The sequence below is a fragment of the Nothoprocta perdicaria genome, unplaced genomic scaffold (genome assembly GCF_003342845.1).
Source record: "Nothoprocta perdicaria isolate Ctin4 unplaced genomic scaffold, notPer1 scaffold_11, whole genome shotgun sequence".
Classification (NCBI taxonomy): Eukaryota; Metazoa; Chordata; class Aves; order Tinamiformes; family Tinamidae; genus Nothoprocta; species Nothoprocta perdicaria.
The window spans coordinates 3249237-3268441 of NW_020454205.1; the positions used below are offsets into that span (position 1 = coordinate 3249237).

Here is a 19205-nt window from a genome sequence, read left to right on the forward strand (position 1 = left end):
AGCAGGTCATTATGGGGTGGTAGTGTTTGATTTCTGCACAGTTTGGAATAGCACTTTAAAGAGGAAAGAATGACATCAGTGCCATGCTAGTGACCATCTGTCTGTAGCATAAAGCCATTTCGTAATTTGGCACTGTTCAGCACTCTATTTATTTATTTTAATTTGCAGTGTTGCAAGTGAAAATGTAGAGTCTAACTCTGTGGGCAGAGCAGTGCAGGTGCTGGGATCAGACCAATCTTCCATAGCAGGAGAATTTGGTTTTGGGTGATGGTTCTCTTCTGTGGGTCTTAAACTTACCTACCTATAACAGGTCAGGTAATTTTAATGCAAAAAAGAAAAAAAAAAGTATAGTAATACTGTATCATTAATATTATTTAAGAAGGAAAGTTGATGAAAATCACCAAAGAAGATTTTTGTTCTCTTATACTTCTTAGGAAAACACACTACTAATATCATATCACTGTCCTTATTTCTAGTGTGTGTGGATTGCATGTTTCTTACTTGATCTTGCAAAGCAGTTATTCAGCTGTCCATTTTTTTTAACTCTATTGATAGGATTTTTCATGAAAATTAATATAATAATTTTAATATAATAATTTTTGTGCAATTGARCCTCATGTTCAAAATTCTTTGAGCACTTAAAATAATGCCTAATTTATAAAGCTTTAAGCTTCATATCCCTGATTTTAAATACATGCCCTGTAACTGATTATTTTGGCACACCTATGAAAGCTCCAATGTCTTCAGCTGATTCACTGGTCCATTGGACGTTTAAGTGTCCCATTAGAGCTCTTTTTAGAGGAGAACTGCCAGCATCTTCAAGGAAATGAGTTATATAATTAGATGATTTGAGTAGGCTAAAAAAAAAGTTGTGCTTACTTTTTTTGAGCAAAACCACAGTCAGTTCAGAAGTTCTAGAAATACACTTCCATTTTGATGTTTTATAAACACATCTGCTACTGCTATATGACACTTTCTTTGTGAGGCTTCCTAATTCAGTGTAAAAGTGATCGCTTTTCTTTCTTTTTTGAGGAAGGAGGGAAAGAAGCATTTTCAAATTGGTGTCCTTTTGGTGGCCAGTGTGACTTGACTTGACTTGCCATATCTCTCTTCCTTGTAAGTGTGCTCTGATTTGTTTTTTTCTTAAAATCCAAAATGCATGTAACTTGTTGCACTATTACTGTATCACATTAATTTAGTTTCTTATTTTCATGACTTTTTTGTTTTTGAAATATGTTTTTTCTGCCAACTAGGAGCCCTAATCTCTCTATTTTCAGTGTCCTATGTTTGGAAAACTGAATACTTCTGTAGAAGTATGTACTGTTTTGGTTTCTCAAAGAGGAGTGTGTTTGTTTCTTTTTTATTATTATTTTTAACAATATGGTGGGAAATAAGGTGGTGGGTATGAAGGATGAAGTTAAAAAAATCAGAAGCAAAAGATTTTGCGCCAAAGTAAGTAGAGCAGCCACTCTTTTTTTTTTTTTTTTTTTTTTTGTGATCCTTTCAGATCTTTAGAGACACTCTGTTTTCAGATGACATGAAGAAATATTTTGAACTCAATTGAATTTCTGCCTGTCTGCTTCAGCTTGAATAGAAGCGTAGGTTTTAATGATAATATATGCTTTGGCTCAGAAATACAGATACGAATTCACCTCATAGTGCTCATAGAAATCCGTATGCTTTATAAAAGTTTCTTGAGCATAGAATTCTGTCTCATATATTAGACTGAAATAACTCAGATGCATTGCTTTGAGGTTTATTGAATGATATACTGTGAATTATAAAAATTGTTACCTGTTGTACAGGAAATAATCATTGAATGGTCACTGCTGCATCCCAAATGCTGCATTTTATTAATAATGGTGTTTCTGAAATTCATTCTGTCCCTAGACTAATTAATTTTTGTCTCTGAGCTAGGTTTTGTTTAGTCTGTGTTACAATAGATCTATTGTAAGATGAGYAGGTAGGACAATTCTGGCTGTTTAGCTTTTGTCTGCCAACTCGGCGTGTACAATCTGAATACATTTTTATGTTGTGGAAATGCTCAACTACTTAATACATGGAATATAAAGCTTTGTTTTTTGTTTCTTGCAGAGTTGATAGTATTTGCAATTGTACAGCCAGTTTGTTTTGTATGTTTTACAGTGTTTGAAATTATATTGTTCCTTTTGAAAGAGGAATGATTTGGTGGTGATGGAGTGCTGCCACTGACAGATGGACTCACAGGAAAGAAGGTGAGAATGAGCAGCTAGTTGAAGCCCAGAGGCTTCTGGATATGTGCCAAATAATCACCCTTTAAAAGTGAGTGATATTCACATACACTTATATAAATTGAATGGAAGAGGAGGAGGACTGACCTAACTTTAACTTTGATTATGTCTGGAACAGTCAGCTTGTTATAACAATAACTTTTTATTTCCCTAACTGATTGTTGAGGATTACCTACAGATAGCTATTGAAACTTGAAAGTAACATTATCTGATGAAGCATAGATCAGATCTCTTATTTGCATATGTGAATTCTGGTTCTGGCTTGATAGCCCTGCAAATAGGCAATTATTTTATCCTTGTTTCTTACCCTAAGAAACGTGACAGAGGAGTCAGGTATTTTAGGATGGAAGGGTAGTATCTTCTATTGAATCCAGTTGTATGTCCAAATTTAATTTACATTGCTCTCTGAAGAGTTATTAAATGGATAAATACCTAAACACTAAATAAGTAGTAGTAGTGAATAAGTAAAATCCATGTTTTGATTTTAGGCCTACTGTGAAAAAAGTTAGGAAATCCAAAAATCCCATGTATATTATCTAGTTTATTGTTTTTCATCTAATTCTGAGCAGAAATGCATAGTATTAAAATGTAGGGTTGATTTTGCATTTTAAATACAAAGGATGGTAGTTGGGTTGAATCGTTTACCCAAATTTTAGAAGACTCCTTGACTGATCATTTTGTTTGTTTTCTCATGTGGAAAAAGAGAATCACAGGACAGTTGAGGTTGGAAGGGGTCTGGAAATGATCTGGTCCCAACCTCTGCTCAAGCAGGCTCAGCTGGAGTAGGTTGCTCAGGAGATTGTCCCAGTGGATTTTGAATATCTCTGAGGCTGGAGACTGCCTGGCTTGTGTGGGCAACTTCTTCCCGTGGGGTTGAGAACAGAAACTGAGACACGAAACTCTCTCCTGTTCAGCCTCACCTRCACGTGCTAGGCAACAAATTGCATAACTTAATTTAAAAGAAGTCAGAGTCAGCAGGAATAGCTGCCTACTGTTTTGAGCGTGCTACTTGTATGCTAGAAGTTGGCAGCAATGCAACCTATCCAACAGAACATTTTTGGGATTCTTTCAGTGTTGGAAAGCATGCATTACTTAATGCTTTTGCTTCTAAACATCCACTGCCTTTCCATCAAAACTCTTCTCACTGCCTTAATGCCTGTTTCACTTCACACGTTTATGTGAAGCTGGCAAGAGGTGCTTTTTATGGGGAATAAATTGCTGAAGTCTGTGGTCAAATAAGTAACAAAATGCCCTTTTTTTCTCCTATAGCATGGACAGCAATTTATTATATATGAATCTGTAAATGAATTTGGCTCTTAATTGAACTTGAAATGCTGTTGGTCTATATTAAACTTTCAAAATATAATTTTTGGTTATGATTTCATCAATAGTTAAAACTATACTTGTAAAAAGTTTGTGGAGGCTTTTTCTGCTGAATGGAAGAAGTTACTGACTGAACATTCAAACTAGAGTTTGCTGAAGTGTTAAAGCAGCTTTGGAAGGTTGCTGGCATTTCTGCAAGCTTCAAAATTTCAGAATTTCAGAATTTCAGAATATTTAAGGTTGGAAGGGACCTCTACAGATCATCTAGTCCAACCTTCCTGCTCAAGCAGGCACACCTAGAGCATGTGGCACAGGGTGGCATCCAGGCGGGTTTKGAAGACCTCCAGAGAAGGAGACTCCACAACCTCCCTGGGCAGCCTGTTCCACTGCTCTGTCACCCTAACAGTAAAGAAGTTCCTCCTCACCTGGAGACGGAAATTTGTTTTGTTTTGAGGTGGCTTTTATTTGAGTGACTGTTTTGAATGACTTGCTCATTTGAATCTGAGGAACTCGCTAAGAATTTAAAAAGCAAAAAGAAACTTTTTTTTCTGAAAGTAGGTAAAACCTGAGATTTTTGTGGTTATGATGTTTTGAAGACACTGAATGTAAACAGCGAGTTCACTGTATTGTCTGCAGGCAGTTTTTCCTTTTAAAAGCAAATGTTTTATGAGAACATTTTGTCTCAGCACACTTGGCATTGTATGTAACTGCACATTTCTAATGTCATTTTTCTGCATTTTAATTTAAAAAATTCAAAATTACAAAACACGAAATCAGAAAGTCATAATTGTTGCTATTCTTTCCTGACACATTAGGAATTAACATTATAAATTTCACTATTTTTATAGGAATAGCGTTGCTCTCATGTGAGTGGAAATGACATAGCTATCTTGTTGAACATGCATGCAGTGGCAGAAGTGTATATTCATTTGGTTTCACAGTGAGCAAAAGTATAATATTTAATATAAAGGCTCCTGGTAGTTGTGAGTAAGCAGATTTAACAGGTTACTAACATCAGGGTCAGCTGCTTTTCAGAGAGGGAAGTATAAATGAAAAATCTGATGATTTTATTTTGAAGATTTTTTGTTTTTCCTTTAAATAACATTTAAATGAGGACCACCAAATTCTACATAGAGTAAATTATATTCCTGAAATTGTAGCTAATACCTGAGCTGCTAAGTCTTTCAAGCATATGTGACRGGCAAACTGCATGTTACTGAACTGTAGTAAACTTCAAGCTGATTGTTTTCTTCATTCTTGTAGTTCAGAAGAGGCAGAAGGAGCCAAAGAGAGAGGCCTGGTCTATGTTTGGAAAGCTGGTTCCTGCTCCATAACCCCAGAGAGACTTCCAGGCCTCCATGGGAAGACGGTATTGCAGGCAGCCCTTGGAGTAAATCATGGTTTACTTCTAACGGAAGGTAATAAACATACTAATCTTAAAGATTTAAAGCAGTAACAAGCTTTGATTATTGTCAGTTTTGTTTTCACTTAGTGTTTCCATGTGGAAGGGTGAGCTCTCTACTTTACTGTGCCCTTCCAGCACGGTTGCATGCCTGAACTATAGAGCAGGAAAAACTTGAAAGACTGGAATATAAATTTATATTCTGCATTAGGAAATAGATTGTGTTATATATTCTAAGAGAATTCTTGCATAGTTTCTGSAACAGGCTGCCAAGATAGGTTGTGGAATCTCCTTCTCTGGAGATCTTCAAAACCCGCTTGATGCAGCCCTGTGCCRCATGCTGTAGGTGATCCTGTGTGTGCAGGGGGGTTGGACTAGATGACCTCTAAAGGTTAAGATCTCCGATCTTAATGATTCTGTGATTCCGTTGACAGCATTGTTTGCTCTGAATAATTTGTACCGACAAGATGAATTGTATTTATTCATCTGTGTATTTGTTGTAGATTAGCATTCTTTGTTCTTTTTAAAAATATATTCAGTCTATTCTGTTAACTTTGAAATGGTAGAATTTTTAGCAAAAAAGAATTACTTCAGCAGTGCTCATGCATGTACAAGGTAATGTTAATACTAGGTATATAGAATTTAGGGCAACCAAGGCAAAGACCAACCAGCAGCCTTCATGCATTAGTGCCATGGAATAAGCCAAAAATGGATGTTTGTTCATCTGACTCTTTTCAAATTATAGTTTTGGCTTAATATCATTAAAAATGTGCTTTTTCAGGTGGAGAGGTCTACAGTTTCGGAAAACTTCCATGGAGAACAGGACTGGAGGAGTCGTGCACTAATAGTCCCATCTTAGAGAACACTTTACTTGGGCAACATGTCATTACAGTGGCAGCTGGCAGCTTCCATAACGGAGCCGTGACAGATGGTGGTGTGGTCTATATGTGGGGAAACAATTCTGCTGGCCAATGTGCTGTTGCTAATCAGCCGTACGTGCCAGAACCACAACCCATCAGTATTTCTGATTCGGAAACAAGCCCTCTGCTATCAGTCAGGATTTTGCAGCTGGCATGTGGAGAGGAGCACACGCTGGCACTATCACTAAGTCGGGAGATATGGGCCTGGGGGAGTGGTTGCCAGCTGGGTCTCATAACMACAACTTTCCCAGTGATAAAGCCCCAGAAGGTGGAGCACCTGGCAGGCCGCGTTGTGCTCCAGGTTGCTTGTGGAGCTTTCCACAGCCTGGCCCTCGTACAATGTCTCCCTGTGCAGGAGATGAAGCCTATCCCAGAGAGGTGCAATCACTGCAGCCAGCTCCTCATTACCATGACAGACAAGGAAGATCACGTAATCATATCAGATAGCCACTGCTGCCCGCTGGGTGTAGCCCTGTCTGATGCCCAAACAGAAAATCTTCTCTCCTGTCCTTCGTTGGAGACCGTAGAAGGAAAAAGTGTGACAGGAGGCCAAAGTGAAGACAGTCAGAAGTGCATTGTGGCAGAACATATGCTTGTTGCTTTGGAAGCTGATGGAGCAAGCTTGCTTTCCAGCAATGATGGACAGGAGGACAGTGGCATCTCTAGTCCTGGGAATATTCTGTTCCCTGACAAAAAAGAAGCGAAGGARTATAGTTTATCAGACAACTCATTGAATGAGAGCCTGGAGAAAAGCATCACTACAGAGCCTGAGCAGGTTGGTACCTAGTAACCATTTTTCTAATGTGCCACAGCTCCTCTTAAGCTATATTCATGATGGTTTTGTGTTATACTGATCACAGATGGACTGTTTTCTTAGTGTTTTAAATAGGGCTTTTCTGTAGTTCCATTATTTTTTCCTGTGATGGTTCTCAGTTATATATTGAAGAGTTTGTCTGCTGTTCTCAGCTCCAGGCCACTTTTAATATGAGCAGCCTTGGTTGTATTTGGTTGTACTGGAGCCTTGCCTCTGCATATGGGCCATGGACATGTGGAGTCTTTTGCGCCCCCTCCTTCACCGCCTCCCCCCTCACCTCCCCCCAGAAAAAAAGTCAAAGATGATTTTCTTTCTTGCAGAATAAAATCTAAAATTTTAGAGGGATATTAGAGGGGATATAATAAAGGGATATTAGAGGGGAAACGGGCGCTTTGCTTTTTTGTTATTTGATAAATATGTTAAATGTTTGTACATTCTTTATTACTTGATGCGTAAATAGGTTGCTACAATAACAAATAATATTCTGCTTTTAAAAGCATTTGCTGCAGTAGCAAATAATGACTGCTTTTAATCAGTTTACACCTGGCAAACAGGTAACTGCTGATCATTATTAACAACTATGCTTTATATGGATACAGTGGTAGCATAAATGGGCGTATAGAACAGTGTTCTTAGGGTAGGCATTGCTAAGTGAATCAATGGATCACTATGTTTTAATATATTAAAGAATATATCTTTCTGTAAATATAATGTCATCTTAGCAGCTAGAGAAGCTGCTAATAAGCCTAGAATTAAATCTTTTTATATTTGTTTTGCAAGACAGTTTTTTTTTAGTATTTAAACAAAAAGGCAAAGAAAACCTCTTCCCCACTCCCCCTCAAAAAACAAGCAAACAAAACAAACCTACAACCTCTTGTGGATGAGCTACAAGGAACAGATAAAGCCTAGTCCATGCAGAAGTGACTCGTGTTACGGAATATGATTTATTCTGAGTAATAGAGTTAAATGTAGATATGAGAAGCTTCAGCAGTGTCTCACTCATTGTGGCGTATAGTTTRAACAGTAAATGTATCATCATCATCCCACTGTTGCATGGTGTCTAATATGATGTACTTCAATCCTTCTTTGGTTTTAGACTTCTCAAGAAGAACAACTCGGTGCTTGCGTCCCAGGCCCACCAAGCACCAGCACATCTGCCTTGAACAGCCTGGTGGCCTCTTGTGCATCAGCAGTGGGGGTGAGAGTAGCTGCTACGTATGAAGCTGGAGCRCTGTCTCTGAAGAAAGTAATGAACTTCTATGGCACTTCTTCAAGTGAAGCGGGGTCTCAGTCTGGCAGCGGTTCCGCAGGGCCTGACAGCCTCAAAGACAGTCGAGAAGAGCAGGTCAGACTGGAGTCCATGCAAGGAAAAAAGAGTTCCAGTTTAGTAGATATCAGAGAGGAGGAATCTGAAGGAGTGAGTCGAAGACTTTCCCTACCTGGCTTGTTGTCACAAGGTAAGAAAGTGTTTTGGGAAATCCAAGAGACTGGAAAAGGTATAATACTGTGAAGGATTATAAGTGATAACACAGCACACTGTGAATTTAATCTTCTACTAAAGGTGTTTGTGAATTTTGAGCTATATTTAAGTACCTGAAGGTGGAGGAGGAGGAAGGCTAGCAAGTACTGCATCCTAATAAAATAAAAAGCATAGTGGGTTTAGGGATGTTCTTATTGAGTAAAGTGGGCTCACTGTGCTAGGTTGGATATCTCTTACACAAAGACCTAAGACTACCTTTTGTATAGATTGCATAGCAGCTAAGATCTGTGTGGCCCTTAAGCTGTACTGMATGGCCCTGGTTTTGAGATGGGAGGCCTAGAAATGTTCCAGTTGCCAAACTTCAAAGCTAATGAACTTCTCCCTTGCAAGGTTTAATRTTGTTGGTCACTCTGAATGCAGAGTTATATGACTTTGTTCTATACTGGTTCTAGATCTGAGCAGAGTTTTTAGGAGTTCTTGGCAAGGATATGCTTTCTTTCAAAATATGCTTACTTTTACATAKAGTTAGGTTTTGTTCTTTTACTTTAGCATAACCACATTTTTTTATATATATTCACTTTTCTCTAAAATGATACCTTGAATTGCTTGGGACATATCTACTTTTAGCATATATTGCTCCTGTGTGTAAGTAATGTAACTTCTTACACTTTAGCATTTGCTCCTGAATCTTAGTTAAGACTCCTCTAAAGACTCTTTAAAGAGTTATTTTGGATGTTACTCTTCTTGTGTAAGACACGGGCTGTGTAATAATGTATTTATCTGAAGTGATGAGCTGGGTTTTGGGTGTTTTCATTGCTTTTGGTTTTGTTTTATATTGTTTTTAAGCCTTAAATGGTGTTTTTAGTTTCTCTTGGCTTGTTTTCAGTTTCTCCAAGGCTCTTGCGGAAGGTAGGGCGGGCAAAAATGAGGACTGTAGCTCTGACCCCAACCTACAGTGGGGAAGCTGATGCACTTTTACCATCTCTAAGAACGGAGGTATGGAGCTGGGGAAAGGGGAAAGAAGGACAACTAGGACATGGTGATGTTCTGCCAAGGTGAGATTTCTTTGAGAAAAGCTGCTTTATTCAGCAGGCTACTAGGAAAACTTGAGCACTAAACTTTCCCCAAATTTGCCAACTGCCTTACTTTCCTTCTTATTAAGTTGCCTGGCCCCAGGTCCTTCTGGTAACTTGTTCTATGCTATATTCTTTCTCAACCTACGCCAGTCAGAACTTCTCCTCTCTAATTGGCAGGAGTTTTGGCAGGAGTTTTGATGAGATTTTAATTTTATTGCCCAACAGTTTTGACTAATTGGGRTGAGGTTCATCATCAATCTTCATCCTTCAGGAATTTTTAGTTAAGCTGRTTTATTGCCAAAAGATTGCGTGCATTTTTATGTTTTCTCTAATGTGCTTGGGGAAAAAAGGTTATTTTCATATTAGGAATTCCTCTGATAGTTTTTTCATTTTCTTCCTTTATGGATTCTGGGGGCTGACAGGCTTCAGCCACTATGTGTGAAAAGTCTAGATGGCAAAGAAGTGATTCAGCTGTCTGCTGGTGGCCATCATTCCTTAGCACTCACTGCCAAATCCCAGGTACAAGTGATCATGTAACTTACTGCTTATCTTTGACATGGTTGTCATATTTCCTATTTTCTAAGTTTGTTTTTTAGTCTTGCTTCTAACCAYTGATTCCTTATGGAAGGAGAGTTTGGAAGTGCTGTGTTTAGTGGAGATTAAATTTCTGTCTGATTTTGTGCATGTCTAATCAATATTGTATTTAAAGATCGGTGACTTGATGTGGCATGCTCCATTTCTGAACATGAGAAGACATAACCTGAGAAAATAAGAGAACAGTGGAGATTAGGGTGCATACACTTGATACTCTTGACTTGTGTCTGTTTGCACAGTTGCTGTGTTGCACTGCTGGCCATGTGTATGTGCTGTTAAACTGATGCTTGGCTGTGTTCTGCACAGGTGTATTCATGGGGCAGTAATACCTCTGGCCAGCTTGGGCACTTCAACTCCCCAACAACAGTCCCTCGGCTTGCAAAGGTACTTTGTTTGCTGTATTTTTCTTTCAATTTAGTGCCTCTTCCGGTAAGGATGAGCATAATTTCTAAAAACTGACCTTGGTTATGGATATGTGTGCTATAAAGTGATAGACTTAATTCCTTCGATTTATGGTGTGACACTAAATCTTCACATGAGTCAATGAAAATACACATAACAATTAATTTCCATAAACTGCAACTGTGTGCTTTTGTTTGTTTTTTTGAGAGGGGGTGCTATCTCATAACCAGGTTTCATTCTTGCCTTATCATTGKCTTCTCTGATGCTGAGGTTGCAATGCCGATGCTTTTTAATAGCAAGGAATATTGTTTAATTTCTAAACAATTGCTCCTAGATGTCTAGTTTGGCTAGATCCTAGCCATATTTGCTATTCATTTCTGTATTTCTGAAGTTGTTAGTTGCATCTTGCATGAAAATCAGTTCTGTAATGGTCTTTTTNTTTTTTTTTTTTTTTTTTTTTTTTTGTGTGTGTACTGAGTAAATAGCCAAATTTTGGGGTTAGACCAAGCCCTGGACTATTTTTAGATTCTTGTCTGTCATTTTGGAAAACCAGCTTTAGAGTTGTCCTGTTCAGGTCTTAGGCCAAGTACATCTACCTCCCAAATTCACAGAATTTCCAGTTAAGTAGAGAGGGGAGCTCAGCATCCTAACTTTCATCAAGTTTCTTGGACTGGAATGGACTTGTTTGAAGTCTATTTTAAAATAAAATTGGTTTAGAATGTTAATTTTGGCAAAACACGGGGGAAAAAATACTTGTTAATGAGGCATTGGTGTTGAAAGATGCTGAGTAGTTGTGATATTTTTGCATATTGTCAGTCGTTTTCTTGTTTGTGTGGCCAGAAGTGCTGGAAACTTCCAGTGTCAAGTGATGATTCAAAAAAAAAAATTTTTTTCCCCCCCATGTCTTTTATTTCCTCATGAATTTTAGGTGCTGGGTGATGGTGTTTGGAGTACGGCAGCAGGACCAGATTATTCCCTCTTCTTAGCAGATGAGAAAGATTTTCAGCCTGGATTGTATTACGGTGGCCAAGAGACAACAACAGAAAGTCATTTATTTGAAAATAACTGTGCAAAGGCTCCAGTTCTGCTACTATCCTGTAGTAAGGTGGGTGTCATTTGCTTTGTTAGTGCAATCCTACTGCTATCTTTTGAAATGGCACAATGTGCATCCTTCAGCTAGCCTTCAGGGCTTTTTGACAAGGAGCTTGTTCCTTCTAGCCAACACTGTTTGTGAGTGGGTGGATGGTCCCTCTGACCTGTGGACCGTCTCCTTTTCCCGAGCGTAAAGGTGCAAGAATGGAGCAAAGGCACCAAAAAGGGCATTTGTGTATTTATGGGGGAGCAGAGGTGCCCCTTCTCATTGTTTATTACCAAGCTCAATCTCTGTAATGCTTAAAGTAGGTATAAAGTGGGGGACTCCGCTTCCACGTCCTGCTGCAAGCTCTTTAATTCCAGGCCAACCTGAGTTTGAAGCATTAGGCAGGGTAGAAAGTATCTCCTTGCCTGCCAGCTGTTCTGCATCTCGTTGCTGCTTCCCTAGGTGTAGCAGATTGCAACTGGGAAGTGGTTTTGAGGAGCACACAAATGCACTTGTAACTCTCTGAAAGACTGTTGCTAGCTATTCGCTTGTCTTCTCTTACAGAGTAGCTCCTCAGTCACAGAATTGTCTAGCTGACTATTTAGTTGGTGTTTGCATGTCTCAGTTGCCTTTTGGGTTGCTTTCTGAACACCTCTAGTTCAGTGTTTCTAAGAAATCCTCTATTCAACAGCAAACACTGAGTCACTTTACTGCATGTGAATTAATGAGGAGTCAAGAGTGTATCTGCTACAAGTGGTGGCACTTGTGCAAACTACAGAGAAAAATTTTGCTTCCTACAACTGTGAGCTCTAAAAGCAAGTGTGTGTGTTTTTTTAACTGTTGGAACTATTATTTGGAACTATTTTGGAATATTGCTCAGAGTAATTGTAGAAATCAAAGCCTTGTAACCATTGCTTCCCAGTTGTAAAGAGAAATAGCTCATGTGACATTAGTATCAATATTGTTGATATGCATAAAGACATCTGCAATGTGCAAGTTCATGGTCATTATCTCTTACACAAGTAACTGTGTGAGCTATGTTAAAAGGTCCATTTGTTGCTGCTTTGGCTGTGCCGGTGCTAGGAAAATGAACAGCACTGACTGTAAATATTTCTTCTACTTACCATGCTTTTACTAAGCTAGTTTGAATGGATTGTTAGTTATTGTGGATAACTAACTAATTGTTAGTTATTGTGGATAACTAACTAATTAGTTAGTTAGTTATTGTGGATAACTAACTAATTGTTATTGTGGATAACTAATTCAGCCCTGACAAAAATGCAGAATAAAAAATCTGTATCATTCTAATTTTAAATTGGAAGATAAAAGAGCAGCATTAATATTTTTATTCTTTTTCTTCTCTCTCCCTTTTTTGCCCTTTCAGATAGGGTACATAAGCAATGTGATAGCTGGTGGGGAAAACTGTTTGGTCTTGGTAGACAAAAACATAATGGGATATATTGCCAGTTTGCACGAGTTGGCCTCTACTGAGAGAAGATTCTACTGTAAACTGAGCGAGATCAAGTCTCAGGTTCTTAGACCTCTTCTAGGTTTAGGTAAGAACTTCTAACACTTCATTTGTTATTATAGAATTTAAGGGAAGTTATAACTTTATGCAAAATTAAAAATTGATGTTATATATTACAGCTAGGAACTTTTTCCTGTTTACTATTTGGAGCTATTAGCAAAATACAGCTGCATTTTGACAGCTGTTTAATGTTACTAGTACTTACACTTTCTTAACTGTTTAATGATTTGAGCCATTTTTAGTTTAAAATCATAGAATTCCTAGTTCTGAATAATTTTGCCAGGAAGTGAAATTGCTGATAAAACGCTGCAATAGTAGTGTGGGGTAATTGTCCTTGTTAATGAGTGCTCTTTTCTTGTACCGCATGCTAAATTGGTTTCTGTTGTGTTGCAGATAACTTGGGCAGTGCAAATACAATCCAGCTGCTGCAGGAAATGGCAAGCAGATTCAGCAAGCTCTGCTATCTCATTGGCCAGCATGGAGCTTCTTTAAGTAGTTTTCTTCATGGAGTGAAAGAAGCCAGGAGCCTGGCCATCCTGAAGCATTCCAGTCTCTTCTTGGATAGTTACACTGAGCAAGTATCTTGTTCTCTCTCATCCAGAGTCTCTGCATGCATAAGGAAAACAGCATAACAGCATAAAACTGCCATGCAAATTATGTTCTTGCTACTTAAAATTTATGGAGGATATTGCAAAAAGAGTAGTCTACTTCGTACTGAGCTGTGTATTTCAAGATTTCAAGTAGTCAAGTAGCAGACCATACCTTGTAGTTTCGGTTTTCCTAATGGAGAAACTTTCTTAATTGTTGCTAATATATCTTGCAGAGTGACATAATTGTCCTTAATAATTAGGATATTGTAATACAGTGTAATGGAGTGGCTGCTTACTCAGTGCCTTCATTGCTTCAGTCTTTACTGCTTTGGCTACTACAGAGAGCCTGGAGGCAGACCTTCACAAACTTCACTTGCTGTGCAGTAGTCTTTTGAATATGCAGTAAGTTGTAAAAATGTTTTAACCCAGCAAGTTTATCAAATGTATATCAAATTAACTATTTGTAATCCTAGGCAGATATTCTGTCCCTTCCTTGTTATCTTTCTGATTTCAGTTCTTTTTGTAACTTGATTTTCCAGAGTTTATTCTCATCATTCCTCAGATTAGAAGGACTCTCTTGATTTCCTCTCTTTTGTGCCTGTCAGATATTGAAATACCTGTTTCCTGCTGTCCTTGTTACTGCCTGTTTTCTCCTGTCCTTTGTTTTCTTAGAGCTTTATGCATTTTCACCTATAGTATAAAAACCTGCGTGTTCTTCAGTGTAGTATCTGAACCTCTTTCAAGGCTTCATCAGACAGCACAAGCACTAGCTGTTAGCTATGTTGAACTGAAACCTATCTCTGCTTGGAGATACATGTCCTGAGTGATTTCTTTATAGTTTTATTAGGGGAAAAATAAGAGGTGTAGAATGCTGAATAGGAGTAAAAAGAAATTCCTATGCTGAAGATCACTAGAAGCTAGCAGTGTTATTCTGTAGAAACATGAACTGCTCTGTATATGCAGAGCGTATTTGGGGGAAATTCCCAAAACTTAAAAGGAAACATGTCCAAGGATTCTGTTGCAAAGTAATCTCTCTGTGTTATTCTAGCAGCAGCAGAAGGATGCAAGGTCCTACCTTTCTTATGGAAAGTGACTGTTAAGTGTTCTGCTAGTGTCGCGTGGCTGAATGTTCAATATTTTCTTAAGCAGTTAGAATTGTGCAGTTAAAATTTACAGATCTCATTGGTGAATGGTTGAAATGTCAACTGTAGTCATTTCCCAGACATGTTTTTATTTGGAAACTGAAGCTATCTTTCTTGTTTTAGATATTGCACTTCAGTAACAAACTTCCTGGTAATGGGAGGATTTATGCTCCTTGCAAAACCAGCAATGTAAGAAAACCTTTACCCTGATTTGCTAGTTGATCATAAACTAATAACTGTGCTTTAAATTGTATGTGTGTATGTTTGCATGTGTGCAGTAATAAGCTGAGTGTGGTAACTCAGTCTTGGCCTGCCTGAGTACACTAATTTCTTTTCCATCCAAGGAAGAAAGGCGCTTGCTCTCAAATGTGATAATTTAAGTTTAAGTGCTGCTGAATGAGTTCAGTTGCTTTATCTTGAAGGTGGAGAAAGACAATAAGCATAAAAGGTAATTTCTGTGAAATCTAAATAAGTACATCATATTTCAGGATAATGTTTCTTGAAAGCTTGATCTTGAGGTTAAATTTTCTTTGTCTGTTCAGTGTTTGCTCATACTTTATCCTCTCAAATATTGCTGTAAACAAATACAGCAAACTCTTTAAAAATGCAGCACAACGCTGGGCACAAGCATCCTGTATGCCTCTAAAGGATGTTTTACTCTTTCATATGTAAGTGCTCAGAGCATTAAATAAAAGGTCTGTTGCGAGACCTGAGACGTTATATTTGAACTGCGTTGACCTCAGAGTAAAGCTGCCCAGTTAATATTTTTACTAGAAAAGTAATGGTACTGTGTATCTTTCACCATAGTGCTGGGAAAAAGTTGTGATGAATAGTTTAACTGATGTCTGTAGAATTACATTCTCTCCTAACCTCAGTCATCTCAGTTATTCTGTTAACACTGTTCATAAAGTGCTTTGCATGTAGCACGAGCAATGGTGTTGGAAGTTCTTGTGTCTGAAACAAGAAACAGTCTTGTTTCTAGGGTGAATAACAACTGGTCTGAGCTCAAATTACAACAGTACAACTATGTATAAGTTTGTTTCAATTTGGTATTGGAAAATTCTGGATGCAGAAATTACTCCTACTGAATTCTTCACAAGTGTCACTTGTGTGATGGCTTCTCCTACTGCAACCAGGATCTTGTTAGGCAAATAACACTGATTTAAGTTCTGAAACTTCAGGGAGGACATGTTTAGGAAGTTTTACTCTGTTATTTGCAATGGGAAGACAGGAATATCTTTGCAGATGGTGATTCTTTGTTTAGAATATGTCATTAGCACACAGATCCCTCCCTTGGGATACTGCCCCAGGCAGTGGTTTGTGATGTTAGCTTGTCTCTTATGGATATTCTGCCGTATGAATTCATTACAAGTAGTAACAATTTTTTTGAAGTGCTAGTTTCAGTATAAGTCTTCACTGTTGGTAGGTTTCGGGGCGATTTCATCTAAAGGAGTAGACAAAACCTATACTTACGATGAATCTGCTATTATATGACGCTTTCTATACAGAGGTCTTCATGTGAGGACCTCAAAACACTGTAAAAATGCAAACCATCTAGCTTTTTATATTTGGAAGTATAGCCTTGTCTCCAAAAAGGACATTCTTAATACTTGTTGAACAAGAGTTTTTAAGTCTCATCAGCAGACCTAGACAAGGTACATGAGTTTGAGTGTGAAATAGCATCTTGCAAAGCATGTAGGAGTAGGGACCCTGCTGAGCAATTCTCCAAACTGTTGTTCTGTCCCTGGAGCTTGCTTTTGCAGCCTCACTTGGCTCTTGTGGCTTGAAGTTCTAATACTTCTCAGCTGAATGTGTATTAATGGAAATGTGTGTTATATATGCCAGCACCATGTGTGCACACAGATTTTGAAGGAGAGGGAAAATACAGGTTTGCTTTCCTTTTGGTGAAGAGTTCCTGGTTTTGTGTGCTAATACACTGTCTTCAGAATCATTTCCCTCTTCTTCTCTGAACTAGATTAGTTCTCCCTCTTGGAAATCAGACTGAGGATTGAACAGATTTCCTGCCTTTCTTTGAGGTAGGATGTAATTTTTCTAGTTAGGGGGAAAACTGCATAGTTTTCTTGAAGAGCAGGGGTGGGAAAGAGATGATTTGGATACATTTAGGGAAGTGCACTGAAGTGAAGTTAGGATTCTTTCAGGTTGTCTCTTATGAGTCTGTCAGTTTTAGAAACTTAATCTAACAACAGATTGTTAGAAACTTGATCTAACAATCACTGGGGAGGCACTCCATCTGTGTTGACCCCTTGTCTAAGTGTTAAAGGGGAAGGAGGCAATTAGTTACTCCAAGTGGGGAAGCTCGTCAGCTTCCTTCAATTTAATTACTGAGCTTGTGAGTAGAAGTTAACCAGTCCTGTGTTGCAGTTGGCAGAGAGCTGCATGATTGTATTAGCATTTCCTTAAGAATTGGGAGTAGATTAATAAACAGCATGCATTTGTCTTAATTTTTTACTTGCTTATGATAATCCAAAAAGGGCATTCTTTGCTAGTATCACTGCTTGTGTGTAAAATATCTATTATTGAACTGCCTTTTTCTTCTTTCCTCCTTCTGTCCCCCAATGGTCCTGTCATTCAGAGACTTCTTAAGTAAAAACCAGGAACTGTTGCAGAAACTGTCTGAGGTGAATGAGGAAAACACGCAGCTAGTGGAAGTTCTAAATGCTCTGTTTTTCATGCCATTTGGACGACTGCACAATTACGCTAGAACGTTGCTAAAGCTTGCTACGTGTTTTGAAGTGGTAAGCTGTCTTTTGTTATCTATAACTAGACAAATACACATATCAAACTTAGAGTGCCGTAGTAACTGTGTGAAGCAAGTGCAAGGTAATTAGAAGCAGCTTAGTGTGCAACAAAGCTACCTCAAATAGTTTTAGGCAAAGATTGTACACATTCACTTGCTCATTTTTACACATGCTTGCACCTATCACGTGGCAGGCAGAAGTTTGTTAGCCTGCCATAACTTGTTTGTGCATCTGAGCCCCTAATTGCAAATACATTATTTTGTTTGCTGGTTCTTCACCAATTTCATCTGGCATCATCAGCAAAGTGATCCTTGTTTTTGCTGTTGTGTTGAAAGTAATGAATAAATATTAGACTTCTGTCAGTGGAGTGTATATAACCACATTCTCTTGAAAGAGAAGATGACTAACCAGGAAAAATAGTTGTCTGATCATTTATCTCAATATACTAATTTAAAGCATTCCTCCTGGAAGTATTAGTGTTTCTTAAGCTACAGCTTGTTAAGCTGCCAGTGAGGAAGATTGTTAATGTACAATGTCTGCATGTTGTCTAATGTTCAGTGAACATTAACGCCCAATGCCCCAATAGAGTATGTTACCCAAAAAATAACGAAAGACCTGTGTTGCTCTCTTAACCAGTCAAACTGTTAAATGCTCAGTACTGATTTAATAGGATTGACTGTAGCAAAACTTGAAGCTTTGTTGGTGAAACTCTCAGGACTGTCTTTACTTTGTGCCGTACAGGCATCTCCGGAATACCAAAAGCTGCAGGACTCCAGTTCTTGTTATGAGAGCCTTGCTGTCCACCTTAGCAGGAAAAGGAAAGAGGCAGAGTACACGCTGGGCTTCTGGAAGACCTTTCCTGGGAAAATGACGGTATGATGATATCTGTCAGTCCATTGGCAGCTGGAATCTCCTGCTGTTAACGTTCTACCATGTCTATACTAGTGCCACTCTCCCAGTTGCACTCTATTCATTTGAATATTCTTGCTGTAGTACTCTGGCTTGTGAAAAGTTTGACTCTTATTATGAAAGATAGCACTGACCTTCAGTCAAATACAAAGTTTCTGCAATTTTTATTTTTAAACTCCCTTGTAGGATTCCTTGCGGAAGCCAGAGCGTCGTTTAATCTGTGAAAGTAGCAACCGGGGATTGTCCCTGCAACATGCTGGGAGGTTCTCTGTAAACTGGTTTATCCTCTTTAATGATGCTCTGGTGCATGCACAGGTAAGTCAGCTCTTCTCCTGGAGCAAAAGCTTTTTCTGCTTTAAATTGCATCATGTTTTTGTTGTTGTTTTCTTTCTTTCTTATAACAAAGGAAGGGTTTTGTACCCTTCACTGCAGTGTTATTTGAACACATCAAAGTGCTGATGTTTTCATGTTTCCAAAGGCACTTGAAGTGACCTATTAACATGTATTTTTGTTTGCTGTTGCCTTGTGACTGGCATATTTTTTGTTAGCCACTTCTGTGATCAAGGGGCGTAGAAGGAACCTGTAATTATCTGTTTTCTGTCTTTGAAGGAAAGGGAGTTCAGAGAAAGTGCAGTGAGGGGTGGGATGGAATATGAATGGATCAGTATTTGGAGAAGTTTTTCTTCTCCCTCCTTCCCTTCTTCTCTCCTTGCCTACAGTTTTCAACGCACCATATCTTTCCCTTGTCCACATTGTGGGTAGAGGCTGTTTCAGAAGAATCTGGTAATGTGTAAGTATTCTTATTTGTGATGCAGAAGTAATCAGGTGTCTTGGGAGGAGAAGATGAGCATTATGGGGCCAGTGGAACTGAGTATTGTGTACCTGGAGCAGAATAGGATGCAAACACATCTACACCTC

The 19205-nt window shown here is 38.5% G+C and overlaps 1 protein-coding gene across 1 annotated transcript in view; it reads left to right on the top strand.

The window, feature by feature from the left end:
* Window positions 1-19205, top strand: part of ALS2 (ALS2, alsin Rho guanine nucleotide exchange factor) — a 35353-nt gene that overhangs the window by 1072 nt on the left and 15076 nt on the right. Inside the window, exons 2-17 of the mRNA XM_026047615.1 lie at window positions 1037-1116; window positions 2146-2234; window positions 4857-5011; window positions 5777-6690; window positions 7826-8186; window positions 9096-9264; window positions 9708-9804; window positions 10186-10263; window positions 11210-11386; window positions 12744-12915; window positions 13281-13461; window positions 14743-14808; window positions 17213-17375; window positions 18120-18251; window positions 18474-18602; window positions 19007-19077. Of these exons, the coding sequence (XP_025903400.1) occupies window positions 2215-2234; window positions 4857-5011; window positions 5777-6690; window positions 7826-8186; window positions 9096-9264; window positions 9708-9804; window positions 10186-10263; window positions 11210-11386; window positions 12744-12915; window positions 13281-13461; window positions 14743-14808; window positions 17213-17375; window positions 18120-18251; window positions 18474-18602; window positions 19007-19077 (2885 nt within the window). The 5' untranslated portion in view covers window positions 1037-1116; window positions 2146-2214. The remainder of the gene's footprint in view (window positions 1-1036; window positions 1117-2145; window positions 2235-4856; window positions 5012-5776; window positions 6691-7825; window positions 8187-9095; window positions 9265-9707; window positions 9805-10185; window positions 10264-11209; window positions 11387-12743; window positions 12916-13280; window positions 13462-14742; window positions 14809-17212; window positions 17376-18119; window positions 18252-18473; window positions 18603-19006; window positions 19078-19205) is intronic.